We start from the raw sequence: 20,624 nt of genomic DNA, 5'->3' as shown, positions 1-20,624 counted from the left end.
CTAGAGACACAAAGTTTCCAGAAAAAAAGTTCTGCTTAAAAAAGAACAACAGAAGCGGAGTGTTCTCCAGCGTGACACGGACATCTGGCCTTTGCTAAGTGAGACGCATAGCGGAGGAAGCTAGCACAAGTTTGTTCTTCTTGCAGTCGTCTGACGCTAATGCTTTCTACTTTGAATTTTTATTGCTAGCCCTGACAAACTTTAAACTTTAAACTCATTTAGCGATAAAGAACAGATCGTTAGAGAGAAATGATCCATGTTTGTAGAATTCTCGCTAAGGCAGCACTCAGATCTACAAACTAGCCTGTTAGTGTTAGCTATCACAGCTAGTGGGAAGTCTGAGCTTGCGTATTTACATACGGAATATTTACGTATGGTACATGTGATCCTTTTTCCGAACAAGAATTCCAATTTCTCATCATTTCTCTTAGCATTCAGGACGCCGAAAGAACGATCCCCAAATATTCACCCCCCCCCCCCGCTTAATAACTCATTAAATAAAAAACACATTAATCCGCTATGACTTATTAAAATTCCGAGCGGAACTTTGTGCTCGGACTTCAAACGGCTTCCAAGCGGCTCCGATGGAGATTGCAGGAGGAAGGTTCTTATAAAGATAAGGACCGAGTTTCTAAAATTAGCAGCCGACGTTCTCTCTTAAATCTTCACTCGAAATCCATATTTTCTGCATTAAAGGTTGAAACGGAAGCCGTAGCCCGCGGCTCTGCTTTTTAGTGCCTTCTCTCCGTCTATTAAAAAAAACGGCTGGCGTTCAGTCAAGGACGAGGTTTGTGCTGGTAAAATGGCCGTCTCTCTCTCTCTCTCTCTCTCTCTCTGTCTGTGTTTCCATTATCCCATCAAAATGTGTGCGATCGCTTAGACGATGCTAAACTGGAGGCTATAAACTTCCATTACCTTTTAGCTACATTAGCCTTGTAGCTCCAGGGCAAAACAAAAGCAGCAAACTTCATGATGGATTTAACTCGTGGTAGCAGGAAATCTTGAGTTTTTTTTTTTTTTCCTAAATGTGATATAACCCTCGTGTGCAGCAGTGCAAGAATTAAACCGGATTCTGAAATAGGTTGAAATGTTCGCTTGAAGTTATAAGTACGATAATGAGGGGGAAAAAAAACATTCCTGAGTCGTAAAACTTTCACGGCTGAAACCGGAGACTCCTTCTATGAAGTGAAACAAGACATTCTCAGGTGTTATGATGTAATAATATGATATTTAAATGAAATAGGTTTATATAAGGTGTTAAAAGATTAAAGGGTCAGGGTTTGAGGGTTTTTTAGTGAAGGCTGAAACCCACAGATCTGAGAATAAACAAATAAATAAATGAATAAATAAAAAAATGGCTTTAGCCTTGAAACAGACAAACAGGTTGAAACCACTTTCCGAGTGTGGGGGGGCAAACAGAAGAGCTTTTCATCCCGCATCAGATTCTGAGCAAACACAACAGAGCACATTGATCGCGAGCTGGTGGGAAATATGCTCGGGTTCCGTGCCAAAAAAGCTGGAAATCACTAGACTGAGTAATGCAAGGCAGCTGTGGCTGCGGGTGTGGTGAAGGGGTTACATCAGGGCGAGATAACGGGTGTGAACTGAATGTTTATTTGACGTTTATAGCACAACGCTGGACCAACATTCGCTGTAATAATGGAAAAAAGCAGGGTTGTGTTAATAATGCGCTCGTCCTGACACGCTGTGGTTTGTTTTAGAAGAAACATCTTCGATGGTGTGGATGATGCGCTTCATTAAAAACGAGAGCATGACGTAGCATTTTGGCTAAATGTTAATGATAAAGGTTTCTATCTGCTGTATTGGATGTGAAAAGAGCTCCCGCAAGTTCATGTCAGAGGGAGGGGCTTACACTTTTACACTGTTCCCTGTCAATCACTGCCAGAACAGCCGTCTGGGAGCTGGTGTATGCGGAAGAGGGTGGATAGCGTTTTCCAGACGTCATTCCACGCTCAGAAACAGAAGTCATTTCGCCAACAGGTGAAAAATATGGCATACGGTAGCTCCGTCTGTTCGTTAGCATCGCATTAACACTGTAGAAGCTGTAGATGACAATGACTTATAGGAACGTCTTTTACTGATTTAGATTCTATTAGGCGTGTAAACGGATGCACAGGGATTAGATTTGTGGAAGATGAAATTGAAGACTAGCCTAAAAAAAAAAAAATAATTAAATAAAAATTAATTTTAAAAAATTAAAAATAAATTATTAAGGACCTTGATAAATGGTTTTAGTGTCATAAAACATAATGGAAAAAAAAAAGTTTTAATTTTAGGACTATTACTGTAGTAAACTTTGTGATGAAAAATAAGAAGAAATAAATATTCAGGGGGGAAAACGTCTGGAATTAACTGAAAAGCGATATGACTTTTACTATTAATTTTTTCCCCCCTCAGTTTTATTGTAATGCTAATGAAGAAAGATCAGAAAAGGGAAAAATCAGGACAAACAACCAAACAATCAGTGGATCAGTTTATTCTTTCTGACAGATTTAAATCACACACAGACAGATTTGAGGATTTCTTTGCAGAAAACACACACACACACACAAACACATACACACACACAAACACACACACACACACATAATGAAAACACAAAATATTGAAGAAATACAACGCAATTGATTTAGAAATGCAAATATAGGTGAACAGCGAAGAAGCCGAAAGGTTTATCACAACAAAGTGTTTTTCTAATTTTTACCTCTAGTGTTACTATAGAAACCAATCCCTAAACACGTGTGATCGTTAATATGTCCGCATGAAGCAAAATAAAACACACTGTGCCCCACATGCTGGATTTTTATTTATTTCTTTTTTGACCAGAATTTACTCTAATATTTCAAACTTCATGAGTTGAAATTTAAATATGAAGAGATTGAAGTAGCTCTATTTATAAGTAAGGACAAGATTTTCCTTAAAAATAATTAAAAATTATTTTTTTTTAAGCCCAGAATTTATTTTAATATATCAAAAAGAAACTAGTTAAAGAATAGAAATCGGAAGGTTTTTTTTTTTTTTAATTAAAACAAAAAGATTTCTGGATTCTAAATCTAATAAGTATTCAATTTTCACAAAATTTCAAAATGAATTATAAAAAACTAAATAAATAATAATTTTCTGTGATTTTTATTAACTTGAACTGCTGGAAAATGTCAACAAAATGTTACATTTAGACAAAAATCGGGTTTAAATAAAACAATTAATTAAAAAAAATGCCAAAAAAAAAAAAAAATTACATAAAATCAGCATTAGTTAAGGTTTTAAACTTGAACTATTTTATTAACTGTTAGCATTTGGGTGTATTAGCAGTTGAATTCTAGTTCTAATCACGTCCCAGTGTTTGGGAAATAAAACTGATGGACACTCGATGAAAGCGTTTCGAAACACAAACTTCAAACGTACATTAAAAGCACTTGAGATAATGAGATTAAAACCAGGGAGTTGCGTGAACGTTCACACACACACACACACACACACACACACAGACTCTGGGTGTATGGACTGTACACACCCTGTGATGTTGTTAAAAGGCATCGTGGGTAAACATGAAAGAGATTTCTGAGAGAAACTCACAACCTGTGACCTGAATATCAGAGACTACTACAGAACTGCAGCCGAGGGTGAAGGAGCAGTGCTTCATGTCTGCTTCATCCGCGAGTCTTCACTCCTACCTTACTGACCTGCATGTCCTCCGTGCACGCGGGGTGTTAATGGTCTTACCTGGGCGAGTTTTACTAACACGCACAAATGAAAAGAAATGAAATGAAAAGTGATATGATAAATGTGGTTTTTTTTATGATTAATTACTACTATTCATTACTTCCTCCCCACGCAGGCTGCAGTGTGTGGTGAGGTCAGATATGGAACTCATGGGACGAGGAAATGCCACGTTCATCAATATAGGAGCATGCTGCAAGCAGTGCGTTCGTTTGTTCTTTATTTCGTTCATTTGACTGTCCGTCCGTTCATTCATTCATTCATTCATCCATCCATTTATTCATTCATTCGTTCATCCATCCATCCATCCACCTATTTATTCATACATCCATTCATCCATATGTTCATTCATTCATCCATCCATCCATTCATTTATCCATCTATTTGTTCATCCATCCATCCATTCATTCATCCATCCATCCATCTATCCATTCATCCGTTCGTTCATCCATCTACTCATCCATCCATCCATTTGTTCATTCATTCATTCATCCATCCATCCATCCATCACTTCATTCATTCATTCATCTTCAACACATGCTTTATTCTGGTCACGGTCATGGTGGTGTAATTTATTTAGATTTGGGAAATACAAGGACTGGCAGGTAAACACTAAGAATAATGACAGTGGGATTGGTCAAGAATTCCATCAGGATTGGTCAGGGTTCCTTTGGGAGTGGAAAGGATTAGGTAGTATTCCTTACTGGACTGGGTGGGATTAGTCAGAATTCCTATAGGAGGATGTGAGATGGGTTCAAATTCTTTATGAGTTTCAGAATTCCTATGGAAATGGAGGAGACAGACAGAATTCCTGTGGGTGTAGGGAGGATTCAATCGAATGCCTTTGGGAGTAGGTGAAATTGGTCAGAATTCCTATGAAACTGGTGTGATGGATAAAATTCCTAAGGCAGTAGGAGGGATTAGGTAGAATTCCACTGAGAGTGGGTGGGATTAGACAGAACTCGAGCCGAATAAAACAGTCCTACAGTTTGACTAGAGTCTTCATCGGTGTCGGTTTCTGGCCATGGTTTGTGGAGGTGCTGAGCAATCCAACATCCAACAGCTTTAGATGGTCACACACACACACACACACACACACTGCTGTGCTGAGAATGAACCACCAACCAAATAACATCTGTTCCTGCGGTGTTCCCTTTCCACCGATAGACAGGTTAGAAGGGGGCCAAAACATTGTGTGCAGCAACAGATGGGCTACAGGCAGTAATTAGAGACCTACAGAGTGTCCTGTGTGGTAGGTGGAGCTGATCAAATTGTGTTTGATCTGTATTTGGTGAGGAATGTCAGATGAGGAACGTTTTAAAAGCTGAACTTCGGCACACTTCAGTTTCACTCTGGTTATTAAGCAGCAAATATCTTCAGGAGACGTTTTTTTTTTCTGCCGTCGCTTTGTTCATTTTCAATCCGAAACAGATCAGTAGTAAAGAAAACAGATTTACAGAACAAGCCTGAGCGAACGTTGTAAAAATTTCATTATGATAACGATCATGACATAAAGAAATCGAATTTCCTGCTTTGCCTTTTAGCTCAGACAAACAAGCAGTAACGCGAGAGAGAAAACATCCATCCTTCGCACTTGTTGTTTTCATTCCAGCTTCAATCCAGTATTTCAATTAGCGCTGTTCCACCCTCGTGCAGGCATTGTTGAGTCATGGTGAGACTGTGAGGAAAATAAAAAAACTTGTGGTGGATTTGATGAGAACAGGCTGATAAGATGGGGAAAAAAAAAACATGTGACTAGATGATTTTTATCTGGGTGCCAATAATAAATGAATTGAAGAAAAAAAAGGAAACTTTCCTACTCAGCTATCTATCAGTGACTTGACCCTCATGACGAGGCACTTCCTCGCTAGCGGCGGCAGATGAAAGCGTCCTCGTTCACGTTTTTTAACACGAGTAACTGCCCACGTTTTCTTTCCCGTCTCTCGTTTCACAGCACAGATGTGAACTTATTAATAATTCTTCTATGCAAATGCTGAACTAACACTTAGCTTAAAACCTGGCAGGCTAATACCAGGAGGAATCCTGCTCAGTTTGATCATTAGGGCTCGTATGTATGTAAATTCTTAGGAAAACACACAAAAAAAGCTGCGAGTTATTTTATCATGAGGTTCCTCATCAGGGTTTGTCTTTTTCTTCTTTTTTTACCTCCAAGAAGTTCAGCAAAATAAGTAACATACACACCCAGTTACGTAAACATTCCACTCACTACCTTCGTACTGCCCCCTAAGTGTAAGTCGTCCTATGACGAGTGATCCTTTGGGCCATATTAACTAAGAAAAGAGTTAAATAACAGCTGCTACTTGCGCAGGTTGGCGTGGCTGACGAGACTATGCAAGCACATCCTGTGTAGCAAAACGTAAGCTTCTGATTTATCCTGCATAACATCAACAGGTGTGTTACTGTTTTAAAAAAATATGTGATTTGTATAACAAGACCTTCTAACCATTCAGCTTTCTGTCAGGGATCTCAACCTGTTCTCCAAAGCAAAAGCTCTGAAGTAGGGACAATAGACTTTGCACAGGTTCCCCCAGGTGGATCAGAATGAGGAACCTGTTTAGGTGTTGAGGAGTAAATAGACTGTAGGAATACCTTCAGGGATCTTCATTTGTCTGTGGGAAATCTAAGGGTTCTGTTTTCTGTCCAAAGCACTATTAAGGAAGCCTTTAGGAACCGTTTCTGAAGAAACTCAAAGAGTAAAGCTGATTGGTTGCTGGTCCCCAGTATGCTGGGGGGGAGGCAAATTGCGTTTATAGACCTGAATAAATCGTTTAATTACAATAACCCTCTAGAAGGGATATTTCTATAAATCAGAGGTTCCTAACCTCAGGACTGCATGGTGGTTCCTGGGGGGGGCATCAGAGTGAATACCGCAATGGTTTTGATGGATGTATGTGAGGTCTGTTAATGGCACCACGTCCAGGCCTGATAAACTGTTGCTGATTATCTTGATGAACTGCTGAACAAGCTCATCTGTCGTACCACAGCGGAGTACGATGACTGTCCAGGGGTAACATAAACTGAGTTGCCTTTATGAAGGGGTTGGGAGTAGTGACTGCTTCAAAACAGACTGGTACTTAAGAACCCCTGTGCAATAAATAAAAAGCTAAAACTTTAGTAAATATGGCCCTTTGTCTCTGGCTACATTGATTCCTTACACACGTGCACATTAACGTTGTGATGTGGTTTGTTACTTCAGCTATGGAATTGTCCTGTTGTTCATAAAAACATGCAGTGTCCCAAACATCAGAACAAGTCTCTCTTCCTTCCTATTATAACCCTTCAGATCCACACTGTAATCAGCGTGTAATCAGGACAGGTTCTGGCCTGCTCATGGCCACTTGTTCATTTGTGCATTAAGACATAGTGTTTTTGGACCAATCAGGCCTCAGTGCTCAAGACAAACCGTAGGCCTGCTTTGGTCATGACAGCTGCCATTCAGGGTGGAAAAACTTGATAGGGTGTTTCTTGGCCCATTTGGCAAAAACGGTCTTCTCTGTTATGAAGCGGTGGCCGCCATAAGGGGCACTCTCATGCAGGATGTACTCTGCACACTCGTCACGGCTTCCGGCTTCGTAGTAGTGATACGGCACCTTCCTGTAGCCTTCAGATCTGAGAGAAAGAATGGAAACAGAAAAGATTGTGATTGTTGAAACCTTTAAGGCAGGGGTGTCCAGTCTTATCCATAAAAGGCCGGGGTGTGTGCAGGCTTTCATTCCAATCAGGCAGAAGCCACTTGTTTAATCAACTGATCATTTCTATAGACTCAGGTGTGGCTTCTGCTCAGGTGGAATGAAAACCCGCACCCACACCGGCCCTTTGCAGATACGACTGAACACCCCTGCTTTAAGAGAACCAAAAAAAACCGCAAAGATTCCACTCCCAGATATAAAAGGTAGAAGTTCCAGCAGAAACGAGAAATTTATCCTGATCAGGGTCAACGGTGCACACTTGATGCGAGGCATGTGTGCACCCTGCACTGGACGCAAGTACATCACACCTAGAGGAAGTTGCCAATGCACTAATCCTAAAGAGTTTAGGCAGAAATAGGAGAGCCCACACAGATATAAGGAGAACATATGGAACACCAGACAGACTGTAACCTCGACTCAGGATCGAGATGTGAGATGTGAAGCTTTCCAGGTAGCTAAGAACACAGCCACCAAGGAAGAGAACCCAGATTCTCAAAATTTTATCAGGTCTAAAAATATTGTTTGAAGTGAGAAAAGTTTCTGTGCAGCTTGAACACTGTTACTGGTATAACGCCTTAGAGTAGAGTTATGGTACACTCTGACTGTTCTGTCAGAGTTCTGCTTCTCTTTTTTTTGGTTCACCTTGGCAAGCATGCCAGGTTGTGCAAAGTTATAAATGATTTCAATCTCACTCCCCTGCACCACCCTGGAGCACCTGTTGGATTTCAATTACGGTAAAACCATTTGGGGTCAATTGCTACGACAGCTGAGCAGATCATTTTAAAACAGATGCCTTCCTCCGGCGCTGTCTCACAAGAAAATGGAAATGGCTCCTCAGCGGACCGCTGTTCCTCCACTTTGCAGCCCAGATGAGATTAGCTATAAACCGAAATTGGCTCCTTGTTTTGGAGCAGGTGGAAAATGCATAATAGATGGCTAATTGCATATATACAGTACTAAGCACATCGCCTTTAAGGCTATTCAGACCTTGAGTAGTTTGCAGAGAACAACAAGACAACCGGACTGGGAATTCTGAAGCCTCGCTGCTGACTAACGGGGTCGGATGAAGCAAGACAGCTTGTTAAATCAGCGGTAATATGACGGTAAAATAAGATTGATTTTATATCGCTAGACATAACTAGGTCAGAGACTTTGGCATTATATATACAGCATATGGCAGTAAACAGATGTAGGAGCAGGGAAAAAAAACAGAGCAGGAAATATAACTCCTCCGAAATGGCCGACTGGGGAACGCGCTATGTGCTAACAGTGTAGAAAATAAAGCCTGCTCTTACTGGATTTTTAGAGAATAAATATTTGCTCAGTGTTGCTTTATTATCTGTGTCAATGGTACCTTCATGTAAAGTCAAGTATCTTTATGAAAATCAGAGATTCATGAAGCACAAATGGAAAGTTCTAGGATCGGGTCTCATTTTGGGAATGAGCCACATCACAGAGCATGACTCTCTGTTCGCTTTAGTGGGGTTTAGTCTTCAGTTCATGTAGTCTTGGCATGTCATGAGTTAAGCACACCTGACTACGGACTCAAGCTCTGCTCGTATTTCCATGCAAACTGCATGGGTGAAGTTTGCCTGAAACAGAGGCATCTCTCAGTTAGCCATGATTCTCTTTGAACTTGAACCCTAACCCTGCAAAAGGACCAATTTTTCTCAATTAAATACTTAAAGGCGGTGGTCTAGTCCAGTTGTTCCCAACCGGCCCAGACCAGGGGGTCTATGATTTTTTAAAATTTCTCAGATTTGAGTGCCTTTAATCTAAAGGTCAGTAACTCCAACTACAAGAAATGTCAACTTGGACGTCAACTTTTATACCATTTTGGACTTTAATCTCAACTTTTGGTGGAAATGTAAGAAATAAAAGCTAATCAATTGGCCAAATATTACTGTAGATCCTGAAATGTTATTTGATGAGTTGGATCTTGTTCCTAAAACCAATTTGTGGCACGAAGCTTCATGGAATTTATTGCACGGTTGAACGGGTCCTCGGCTGCATCTCATCTGAGTATCTTTGTTTACACAGTGATGAGTTTCTAGTGTAGGTTTAAGCGAAGGTTAAATATGAAACTCACTTGCAGTAGGTGTCATTGATCATCCCGTACACGCGGATCTCCTTGCACATGTCCATGGCTAAGATGAGGGTGAACCATCCGGTGCTCAGGTACGACCCCGAGGTAATCCTGTCAATGCAGAAAAAAAAAAACATCACACTGTTGGGATTCACAGCACGCACAGCGAGTCATGTTCAGTGAAATGAAAGTCACCAGACGAGTCGAGGCATGTCATCCCCAATGAAGGAGCCGTGCTGTAGATGTAGATTTCAGTCCGGGAGAGTCGAAGCGTCACTTGAAATTCCTATTACAATATTGAGATATATTTTGACTCCTGTGCTGATTTGTCATAGAGTTTGCTAACATATTGCTTGGTTGCTTTTGTAAGTTTGTACCCTGCCGCAGCAACACGGCCGCATTTGATGCTTCTCCGTGAGTGAGAATGATGGAGATGGCCGCTAGCAGAACGCCCTCTCGGCTTCACGGCTCGGAAATAAACAGCAGTTGAGAAATGAACTCTGACAGCCACAGCCACAGCCACGCTCAAAGTAAATAATATGCCGGGCTCCGTGCTTCGCGCGGCGCTTTTCCCTGCCGAGCTCCACAACCAAAAGCGCCCCCAAAATATATCATGTGGGTTCGGCCGGCGCTTTCTTATTCCTCTCAACCTTGGGTAATATGAAGCGAGCTTTGCGTCCTGGGCCTGAGCTGCCAATCATTTAGAAGGAGTAGCAGTTTCGAGGGAAGCGATGAGAAGCGACGACTCAATCCATTTCGCAGTTGTTTAGCGCGGAACGGCTTTGAAGCTTTCCGCTCTCGTCGTTTCCGTCCCTCGATCCAGCTCACTAAACTGCTATCTTGGCTTTGTTGTCGGCGAGGCATTGTTCAGCCGTGCCCGAGGAAACACAATGCCTTTTGAACGGCGCATTCTCAGGCGGGCGAAGCCGTTTTTAAAAGCGCTGATTTCAGAAAAGGGAGAGAAAAAAGAAAAAAGGTCAGAGCTTTTTTACCTAGCTGGATTTCTGGAGAAGTGGCTTACTATTATCTGTGCTATACAATCATTCCAATAAGCATTCAAGAGGCATGACCTCTGCCATTGAAAGTCCGCGCCTCAACATGCTGTGAGGAGATTTTTACATCTGTACCAGTTTTAATGGATAAGAAGTAAACAGAACGGAGAACGGCTGAGGTTACAGTTTAACACAATGGCCTTGATTTATAACACACACAATCAGACCTTCTTTGTCTGTTTATAATTATAGAAATTCTCCAAATCCTCCTGGCTGTGATGGAAGGACTTGGGGAAGGGCGAAGGGATGGAAAGACGTGTCAGAACGTGACGGCGGATAAAACGATATCTTGCCATTATCTCTTTACATTTCGAATTCCTTCCTGTGCACGTTTCTTTCCTCGGAGACTCGTTCACGCGTGTCGAGCTAAATCCCCACACCTTCATGTTCTCTTAACCTTATAATATTATCTTTATCTCCTCGAACTGCCATCTTATGGATTTCAGCCAAATTGGGAAATTGAGTTCCCAACATTCTTTATTACGTCCGTGAGCGACTTATATTCCGTAACGCCTACAGCTCGATTTGTGCTCATCTGTCTCATACAAACACTCGGATATTAAGACTTAATGTTCAGCGTGATTGCTTTAGCGGCTAACGCTTACCATCCCACCTCCGCCGCTTTTGTGATCACTGAACTGTGTCCTTCTCTGGATTTGAAAAAGGGCACATTATGAATCAGTGCTATTTCGGGGGAGCAAAGCTCTGGAACAAAAAGAGAAAAAAAAAGGATAATTATGTCCTTATGACCGGTTGTGAGATAGTCTATCAGGCCATTTTGTTAATTAGGTTCATTTGTATTTCTGTGAATAGGTGAATATGAAAACGGGGACGTTCGCATTTCTGATTGCGTATAAAACTCTGATTGCACGCTAATTTGCCAAGGTCTGTCCTCGCCACTTTTATTATCTTCATGTCCGCTATTTAAAACACGTAGTTTCTTTTTTATTTCACTTCATACCGCTTGATAATTACGTTACAAAACACTGCTGCTGTCGGAGAATAAAGAATCAACAGCAGGGATCCGGGATGAAGCTGATATGAGTTGGTTTTATCACCCAAACCTTCCCTCACTGCCTGGATATTTATCTCTAATTCTTCACATCACTGAGGCCAGAAGTGACCGGTAACACATGCTGTCATTTCGAGCACGTTTGTTCTGAAACCTGATTCTGGCCTATTTTTAGAGTTTTATTGTTTTCTGATCCGATTCTCAAAATGTCAGCTTGCCTGCTGTTTCGATCGATATTATTATGAAACTGATGCAATAAACATCGACTGGAATCTTACAAACGGAGGACAATGGAATTTCAAGAAAAAGCTGGTATTCTCTCTCTCTCTTTCTCTCTCTCTTTCTTTTGTCTTTTTTTCCCTCTTCTCTTTCACACAAGAACTACAGACAAAAGTATGTACTCCCAGAAACACAGGAAATGCGAATGCAAAAAATCCCGCTAGGAAATTAACTTGAGAACTAACATGAAGCAGGTGTCTACAAACAGGTAGTAAGGAAATGACAGGACGGGGGGAAGGGCACAGGACTAAAACCTAATGCAACACGAACGCACGCACATTTTTATCGCCATGGTAACTACAAGGGTATGCAAGTTCATACTGATGAACCGAAGCTCCGCCCACACCTCAGGAGGAGTTACAGACAAGTGTAAATGTTTGTGTTGGGAAAAGTGCTTTTGAAAATTAAAATTTTAGTTAAAATTTCAAAAGCCAAAGCTATCAATGGAAAAATATTTAAAAAGTTTAAATTCTCAATTTTAGTTGAAGTCTATTTTATATGTTAGCATTCTCAAGCATCTAAATGAACCTGTTCCATGGTTTTTATATATGAGACCAACCTAATAGCTCAGAGTAAATTTCCTGATGATGGAATGATTTTTTTCTAGAATATAAAATTAAAATAAAAAGCAATCATGGGAGCAAATTGGAGAAATTAAAAAATAAAAAGGTTCTCGGCTGAGCTGTTATTATCTTAACGTTCACGCCAGAGGAAAAAGGACAGAGTGCCAAAAAGGTAATATTTAATATTCTGAGTTCCAGGATGAATAAGTGATATATATATATATATACGGCTGGAGAAAAAGCATGAACTTGCAGAAGGTGAGAATCATTTCAGCGTTTGTAATTCTCCTCACATGACCTTTTTAGTAATGCCTCCTCCAGAGCGCGCTGAGTAACCGCTGAAAAAAAAAATACAAATGATGGAGCATTTTGAAATGCATTACGAGCAGGCTTTTCCTCTTTTCAGTTTTTTCACCCTGATCAACTACAGGTCTTCCATCATCACACAGCACCGGAGGAAGAATACAGAGCAGCTGAATATCCTGAGGTTAATGAAGGGCCGCAGCTGACGATTACCGAGCCCGGCTTTTTCTTCTTCTTTTTTTTACGGAAGGCTTACTGTAATTGTTGCTAAAAATAGGCTAAATACGAACAAATCGGAGATTAGAATAAATCCAAAGATGGGTGTGTAGAAAGGGTTTTTAATGCTGAATTACATTTAACACACTTGCACAGAGCATAACAATAACTGATATTCACTAATCTTTATATTTCTCTAAAGTAATAAATCAACGTATGTTAAAATAACGTCATATATACGTCATTTTTTCTTTCTCTATATCGCTCTATATAACTGACCGAAACAAACCTCTAAAACCGAACCTTAAAAAAATGTTAAATTCTAATGCTAAATGAAAAACACTTCCTCGATCAATTAATTAACAAGCTGCATGTTTCCATATCTCCTGGTACAGCAAACTTCTGACCAATCAGAATAAAGAAGCGCTGGGGTGTAAAACTCATACAAACCGCTATCACAATTTGACACCGCAACAAATCACTTTCATAAAACCTAGGCGTAAAACCCGTTATGGGAAAACGTATTAGTCCCATCACCCACATAATCAGTGGCAAGGACGGGGTTATAAACTCGGGGAGGAGAAACGAGGAAGAGAAACCGGCGAGCAAGGCTGGGGTAATAAACTTTTAAAGCCTCAATTAACAAAACGAATGACACGCATAAAAAAAAAGACATATCGCCCACCCAGTACTTCCAGCACTTATCTACTCTTACTTATCCTTTATGAATAAGTAAGGTGTGGAATTACCATCTATAGCCCATCTGTTGCTCTGCACAAAGTATTGGACCCCCCCACCCCACCCCAATCCCCTGCTTGTACTTTCATTCATCAAAGGAAAAGCAATCCAACTGAGCATGTGGGTGGTAGACCTGATGTACAGTAGCAATGTTTAATGGCAAATTAACACCTCATAAAAAGTCATGAGAAAGTTTATTGAAATGAATAATTCTCAGCAAGTTTCTTTACTGCGTTAATAAGCAGCAGACATCAGCACCTCCGATGCCAACACAATTAAAACATGTCCTAAAATCCCAAGTCCAACGCTAAATCGAACCTTAAAACCCCAAATCCAACCATACAGCTAACTCTAAAACCTCAAATCCAACCCTAAAACCCAAAGTCCATCCCTACAACCCACCGTCCAGCCCTACATTTAACCCTAAAACCCCAAGTCCAACCCTAAAACCCCAAATCCAACCATACATCTAACCCTAAAACTAAAGTCCAACCCTAAGTATAACCCATAAAACCCTAAATCCATCCTGCATCTAACCTTAAAACCACAAGTCTAATCCTACAACCCTAAGTCCAACCCTAAATCTAACGCAACAACCCCAAGTCCAACCCTAAGTGTAACCCTAAACCCCCAGGTTTAACCCTAAATCTAACCCTAAAACCCCAAGTCCAACCCTTCAACCCCTAGTCCAACCCTAAGTATAACCCTAAAACCCTAAGTTCAACCCTACATCTAACCCTAAAACCCCAAGTCCAACCATACATCTAACCCTAACCCAAGTGCAACCTTAAGTATAACCCTAAAACCCCAAGTCCAACCATACATCTAACCCTAACCCAAGTGCAACCTTAAGTATAACCCTAAAACCCCAAGTCCAACCATACATCTAACCCTAACCCAAGCGCAACCTTAAGTATAACCCTAAAACCCCAAGTTCAACCCTACATTTAACCCTAAAAAACTAGGTCCAACCTTAAGTCTAACCCTAAATCCAACCTTAAATCTAAACCTAAAACCCCAAGTCCAACCCTAGGGCTAACCCTATAACCCCAAGTCCAACTCTAAAAACAGCCCTAAACCCTCCCCAACAACACATAATTGCATACTAACAAAGTGGCCTATATAATGGATGTAACTGATAAAATTGCCAATTTGTGTCATTACAAGCTAATATAAGATAACCTAATAAACCGGTAGCTCTGTTTATTTGATGTCCAAGCATCATTATAATTGCTAAGTCACACATTGAATGGATGAGAGGATGAGTGAGAGCATCCATTAAGACTGAGTGGGTTTCTAAGCCCATAGCCTCTCTGTGGCCTGTTTGTTGTGTCTTCTTTTCAGCTGGCCTCTAATGGTGCTCTGTGTGTGTATTTAGCCAGATTAATTCCAGACAAACAGTCAGTTGATCTAATTATACCCTAATTACATTTGTCATGTTATATTGTATGACATGCAGGTGCACTCTTCAGCACATTGGGAAATTGGCCTGATTCAATTAGACCAAGAGGAGGAAGAGTCCCAGACATCATTCTCTAAAAGCAGTGAGAGTGTAACATCCTAAACGTCCTCTTACATTAAGGTTTGGATCATTTCTACAGATCTATTTAAAGGACTGGTTTGGTTCATTTAGTGTTCTATTGACCTAATCTACAGTATATCAACTTTAAACCTAATCCTGTCTCATCCCAAAACTTATCCCCACTCCAGCTTTAAAACTAATCCTGTCTCCAACCTAAAACTTAATCCCCCTCCAACTATAAACCTAATCCTGTCTCCATCCCAAAACCTAACCCCCAACTCCAACTTTAAACCTAATCCTGTCTCCATCCCAAAACCTAACCCCCAACTCCAACTTTAAACCTAAGACTGTCTCCATCCCAAAACCTAACCCCCAACTCCATCTTTAAACCTAATCCTGTCTCCATCCCAAAACCTAACCCCCAACTCCAACTTTAAACCTAATCCTGTCTCCATCCCAAAACCTAACCCCCAACTCCAACTTTAAACCTAATCCTGTCTCCATCACAAAACCTAACCACAAACTCCAACTTTAAACCTAAGACTGTCTCCATCCCAAAACCTAACCCCCAACTCCAACTTTAAACCTAATCCTGTCTCCATCACAAAACCTAACCCCCAACTCCAACTTTAAACCTAATCCTGTCTCCATCCCAAAACCTAACCCCCAACTCCAACTTTAAACCTAATCCTGTCTCCATCACAAAACCTAACCACAAACTCCAACTTTAAACCTAATCCTGTCTCCATCACAAAACCTAACCCCCAACTACAACTTTAAACCTAACCCTGTCTCCGTCCTAAAACTTAACCCCCAAGTCCATCTATAAACCAGATCCTGTCTCATCCTAAAGCCCAACCCCCCTACTATAAACCTAACCCTGTCTCCATCCTAAAACTTAACCACTGACTCCAACTTTAAACCTAATCCTGTCTCCATCCCAAAACTTAACCCCCAATTACAACTTTAAACCTAATCCTGTCTCCACCCTAAAGTCTAACCCCCAAATCCAACTATAAACCTGATCCTCTCTCATCCCAAAGCCCAACCCCCCCACTATAAACTTAATCCTGTCTCCATCCTAAAACTTAACCCCCCACTTCAACTATAAACCTAATTCTGTTTCATCACCAAGCCTAACCCCCCTCCAACTATAAACTTAATCATATGTCCCAAAGCTTAACCGTTTACAATCTCCACCATTTACAATAACCCTTACCACTTACCCCTAACTCCAAGCCTAATACTAACCCCTCACTCCAACACTAAGCCTACCACCTCACTCAACCCTAACCCCTTACTCCAAGCTTAAGCCTAAACCCAAATTCCAACCCTAACATCCACTCCAACCATATCTTTAACCCTAACCTTAATCTCATTTGATCCCCACATTCTGCTTTATAACCATGGGCACAGGTTTAGATCCCCAGTGAGCAAGCCAGTACTGAGAGTGGCAGGGGAAATGCCCTGAGATGACATCTTGAGAGGAACCAGACTTAACAGTGAAGTCAGCCTCTTCTAGGTAACACCAGACAGTGCAATCACGAGTCATTACTCATCCACAATTGCATCCTTCAAGTTAAACAGGACTGTGTGTGTTAAAAGGATCCTCAGTATGAGCATCACAGACATTTTAGATTTAGATTTAGATTAGAGTGTTTAGCTTTAAGTCTATATTATCCAAATGAAGTTATCTACTAAATAATAAAGGAGCCTTGAGTGTTTACAATAAGTGCAATTTTTAGGCTCTCCAAGTGTAACAATCCACAGCTATCTTTAGGGCCGAGTTATCCATGCGGTACCAAATTATCCACAAGGGGCCCATCTGGAGCAGCTGTAAGTGATTCTCAGGTGAAGAAAGCAGAGGAGCATATCGGAATGGATCAGGAAGGTCCTCAAGGTCCTACTGCAAACCCAATCTCCACTTTAATCCTAATCATGAACCATAACCAAAATGTTTATTCCAAATCCTAAAGCGAATCTCTGAACAAAATCTAACCTATCACTTCCACCCTAATTATAAACCCCAACACCGACCTTAACCTATAACCCATAATTCCCACTAAAATTCCAATTCAGACTCCCAAACCCAAATCAAATTTAACCCAATTCTAATACTATACCCCAAGCCTTATTCCTGATCTAATTCTATTTCTCAGTCCAAATATAACCACCATTTCCCCCTTAATCTTAAACCCTAACCCTTAGCCCCTGGTTCAACCCAAAGTCCCACTTAAATTGCAACCACAACTCCCCAACCCAAATCAAATCCAAGCCACTTCCAATGCCATTATCCTAACCCTAATCCCTAATTCTAATCCTCATTCCAAATTTAACCACCATTTCACCCTTAATCCTAAACCTTAACCCTTAACCCAACCATGACTCCAGCAGGGTCACTAACGCTGACTTCTTCACAAGGTTTAGCATGATTTCTATGCAGCTCTGTTGAAACACATTACACATTTTACATCATATGAGGAATAAAAAAACTGCCGGGTTGCCAGCTCCTGATTGTGTAACAAACATTATTACACCATAATTACAGTCTTAAATGGTGTTAGAGATCAGAGCTGAATATAATAAGAACCCCTTTAATACATATTTTCAACATGACAACAATTAAGCTTGAAAAAGTCTTTCCAGAAAAAAAAAAAAAAAAAACGTTTAGCAGAAACTGAGCTCTAGGGCAACGTTTGCAATATCTGGAGTGAGTTACTGCATTGTGGGGTCCAGCGGGTCAAATGTCCTCGTGTAGCTGCATGGTAATGTGACAGTGTGATTTAAGAGTGCTGTCCACTGTTATCTACACAGTTACCCATACTGCCCACACACACACACACAGCTATATATGCTGCATTTCTGCTAACAAAACCTCCGGTGTAAGGATCTGTTCTCGGTGACAAGAGCAGAGACACTCTGTATACATTATGATACTGAAATAGTGTCAGATATGAGTAAGAACAAGCAAGAGACAGGTGTGAGGAAGGAAGGAAGGAAGGAAGGATGAAAGGAAGGAAGGAAGGAAGGACGAAGCTAAGAAACCAAAACAGGAGAATTCACATAATCCAAGAAAAACTAAAAAAAAAAACCCATTAAGGCTTAAGAGACTAACGTTACTGGTCACAGCTTATTATTACTCTAGCAGTTAGTGGTCAGAGGACTCATTAGCACTCATATGAATGCTGCATGACCAGGTAGAACGAGGCAATAGCAAATCATGTGTTAATGAGGCGGTGGATAGCAACAGCACAGCATATTGACATTTAGCAAGGTCAGTCAGTCAAAATCCTTGAGAAAATTTCTGATTAGTCAAACTGGGTCAAGTCCGAGGTCAGATACGGTCAGCACCTCAGCGATTCGTCTTGCATAGAGGATGCTGAATGAAGCGTCACATGACCAAACAGGCATGTCAGTCATTTCCCAGCCTGTGAATTTTATTAGAACAGGCAGTACACTTCCCATGATGAGGGAACAAAACATAAAAGAAACGAAGGGTTTGAAAGGTAAGCAGGAGCTGTGGAGGTAAAAGAGGCAAAGAAAAATGTATGAATCAGAGATAACGGTAGTATGATTAAAGTGTTTCACATCCAGCTTACATGAGTGCATGACCAACCTGTGCATTTGTTCAAGAACCCATGTGATATTCGAAACCCAACCCTGACTCGCTGGAGGCATCTGAACTGCTCGTCTTCGCAGACAAAACCTTAACAAGAGTCTAGATGCTTCTACTTGACTGTTACATCACCGCTCCTATAGAAAAGCTCCTTGTTTTACCATAAAATTGAATCTTGCTCCAGAACAAAATGGCGCACCAAACCTGGCAGCTGAGCAGGACGAAATCCGTTCATCAGCCGCTTTGTTAGGCCTGTCATCGCACATATCCATAACACCACCACTCCCAATGAGAATATGGACGTCTGACACCAAGACTAATGGGATGTCTCTCACACTCTGCCCCCGCAGATCCACACTGATGGATCACACGCAGCTTGCCAGATGGAAATGGATATTCTGCCGTATGCTCAGTAGTCTATCTTAGTTTTGACAACTCGCTCAAAACTTTGATCGGCTAAGAAGTGGATTAAACAGATAAGCGATGATATCTGCACACGGATTCCTCAGGGATCTGGTCTCTTTATAATGTACTATATAACCTTGATCATATAGATCACCATCAGGGTATTGCTTTTGAGAACGACGCTGCATGGGCAAAAGTATGTGCACCCCTGACCATCCTCTCTTCTAGGAAATGGATGTTGGATTGTGGCTGTGGGGATTTGTGATGACGTGATATTGTTGAGCGTTGAGTTGAGTCAAAGTTCCAATCTTAACCTCTATACCATGTCTTAATGGATCTGCTGGAACAGTGCAGAGAAAGACATTCTGGACAATTGTGTCCTTCCAACTTTGTGGATTAGGGTTAAGGTTAGGGGTTAGGGTTAGAGAAAGAATTTTGGGGAAGAGCTGTTTATAGATGTGATGGTCAGGTGTCCACAAACTTTTGGCCTTGCAGTGTATATATTCTGGTTGTGTTTTCTCCTATCATGGTCTGATAATTATTTCTCCTGTTTTCTTAGGCTTGTTCTTTATTCTCCTACAACTTTTTTCTTTATATAGAAGGTCATTTATTTCGCCTGAAATATGACTTTATTAGTGTGCATTTAGAGCTCAAATTGATGATGCTGTTGTTGTTTTTATTTGAGGATGGATGTGTTTGCATTCCCCCTTCCCGGCCCTGTCTCAGGGTGAAATAAAGGTTTCCGAGGATTTTCCGTTATCTATATTGAAAATGAAACACGGTGCACATTAGTGGTGCCTTGTGGTCAAAAGGACAAAAAGCAGCTATTAATACACAGGGCTTTTTATTCTTCTATCGAATAAATAATAAGGATCTGTACAGACCTTTATCTATTAGCTATGTATCACTGTAGAGTCTGGATTGCTGGATCTTTCCTGCTACGTGTGTTTGCTCAGATATTGTTTCAGGTAAAACCAAAATCATTTACCTGGCTGATGTCTCCTCACCGCACGTTCTCCGCACGCTTTATGTTATTTATTTTTTTGCTTCTAAAATGTGATCCAAAGCTGAAGCTTTGCCACCAAATGTTCCCCCGACGCACCGGGCTGCTCTATTGCAACTGATTTATTGTCAATATCACACACACACATCTGCTCATGGCCATGTCATCTCTCTCTCTGACACACACACACACCTTCTGTGTACTACATGCTGCTCAGTTATCAATCGAATATTTTTTTAGTAATCTATATGCTTGTGTGTGTGTGTGTGTGTGTCAGCTGTAAATCTTCCAGCAATACAGTTCATTCAGCTCATTGTCCTGCTTTGTAACGGGTGCCATTACTTTTGTCTAGTCTTATTAGGTCTTAATTTATGGATT

The 20,624-nt window shown here is 40.9% G+C and overlaps 1 protein-coding gene across 4 annotated transcripts in view; it reads right to left on the bottom strand.

Annotated features, from left to right (window-relative positions):
• Nucleotides 1-2,481: 2,481 nt before the first annotated feature.
• The window catches only part of st6galnac3 (ST6 (alpha-N-acetyl-neuraminyl-2,3-beta-galactosyl-1,3)-N-acetylgalactosaminide alpha-2,6-sialyltransferase 3), a 37,097-nt gene continuing 18,954 nt past the window's right edge, over nt 2,482-20,624 (bottom strand). For 3 of the 4 annotated variants that reach the window (XM_058395131.1, XM_058395128.1, XM_058395127.1), the window contains 2 exons: nt 9,541-9,648; nt 2,482-7,371 (listed from right to left, as the gene is read on the bottom strand). In XM_058395131.1, the coding sequence (XP_058251114.1) occupies nt 7,182-7,371; nt 9,541-9,648 (298 nt within the window). In that variant the 3' untranslated portion in view covers nt 2,482-7,181. The remainder of the gene's footprint in view (nt 7,372-9,540; nt 9,649-20,624) is intronic. The other variant, XM_058395129.1, reaches the window with a different exon arrangement.

The sequence above is a fragment of the Hemibagrus wyckioides genome, linkage group LG07 (genome assembly GCF_019097595.1).
Source record: "Hemibagrus wyckioides isolate EC202008001 linkage group LG07, SWU_Hwy_1.0, whole genome shotgun sequence".
Classification (NCBI taxonomy): domain Eukaryota; kingdom Metazoa; phylum Chordata; class Actinopteri; order Siluriformes; family Bagridae; genus Hemibagrus; species Hemibagrus wyckioides.
This window is presented reverse-complemented; position numbering and strand designations above follow the sequence as displayed.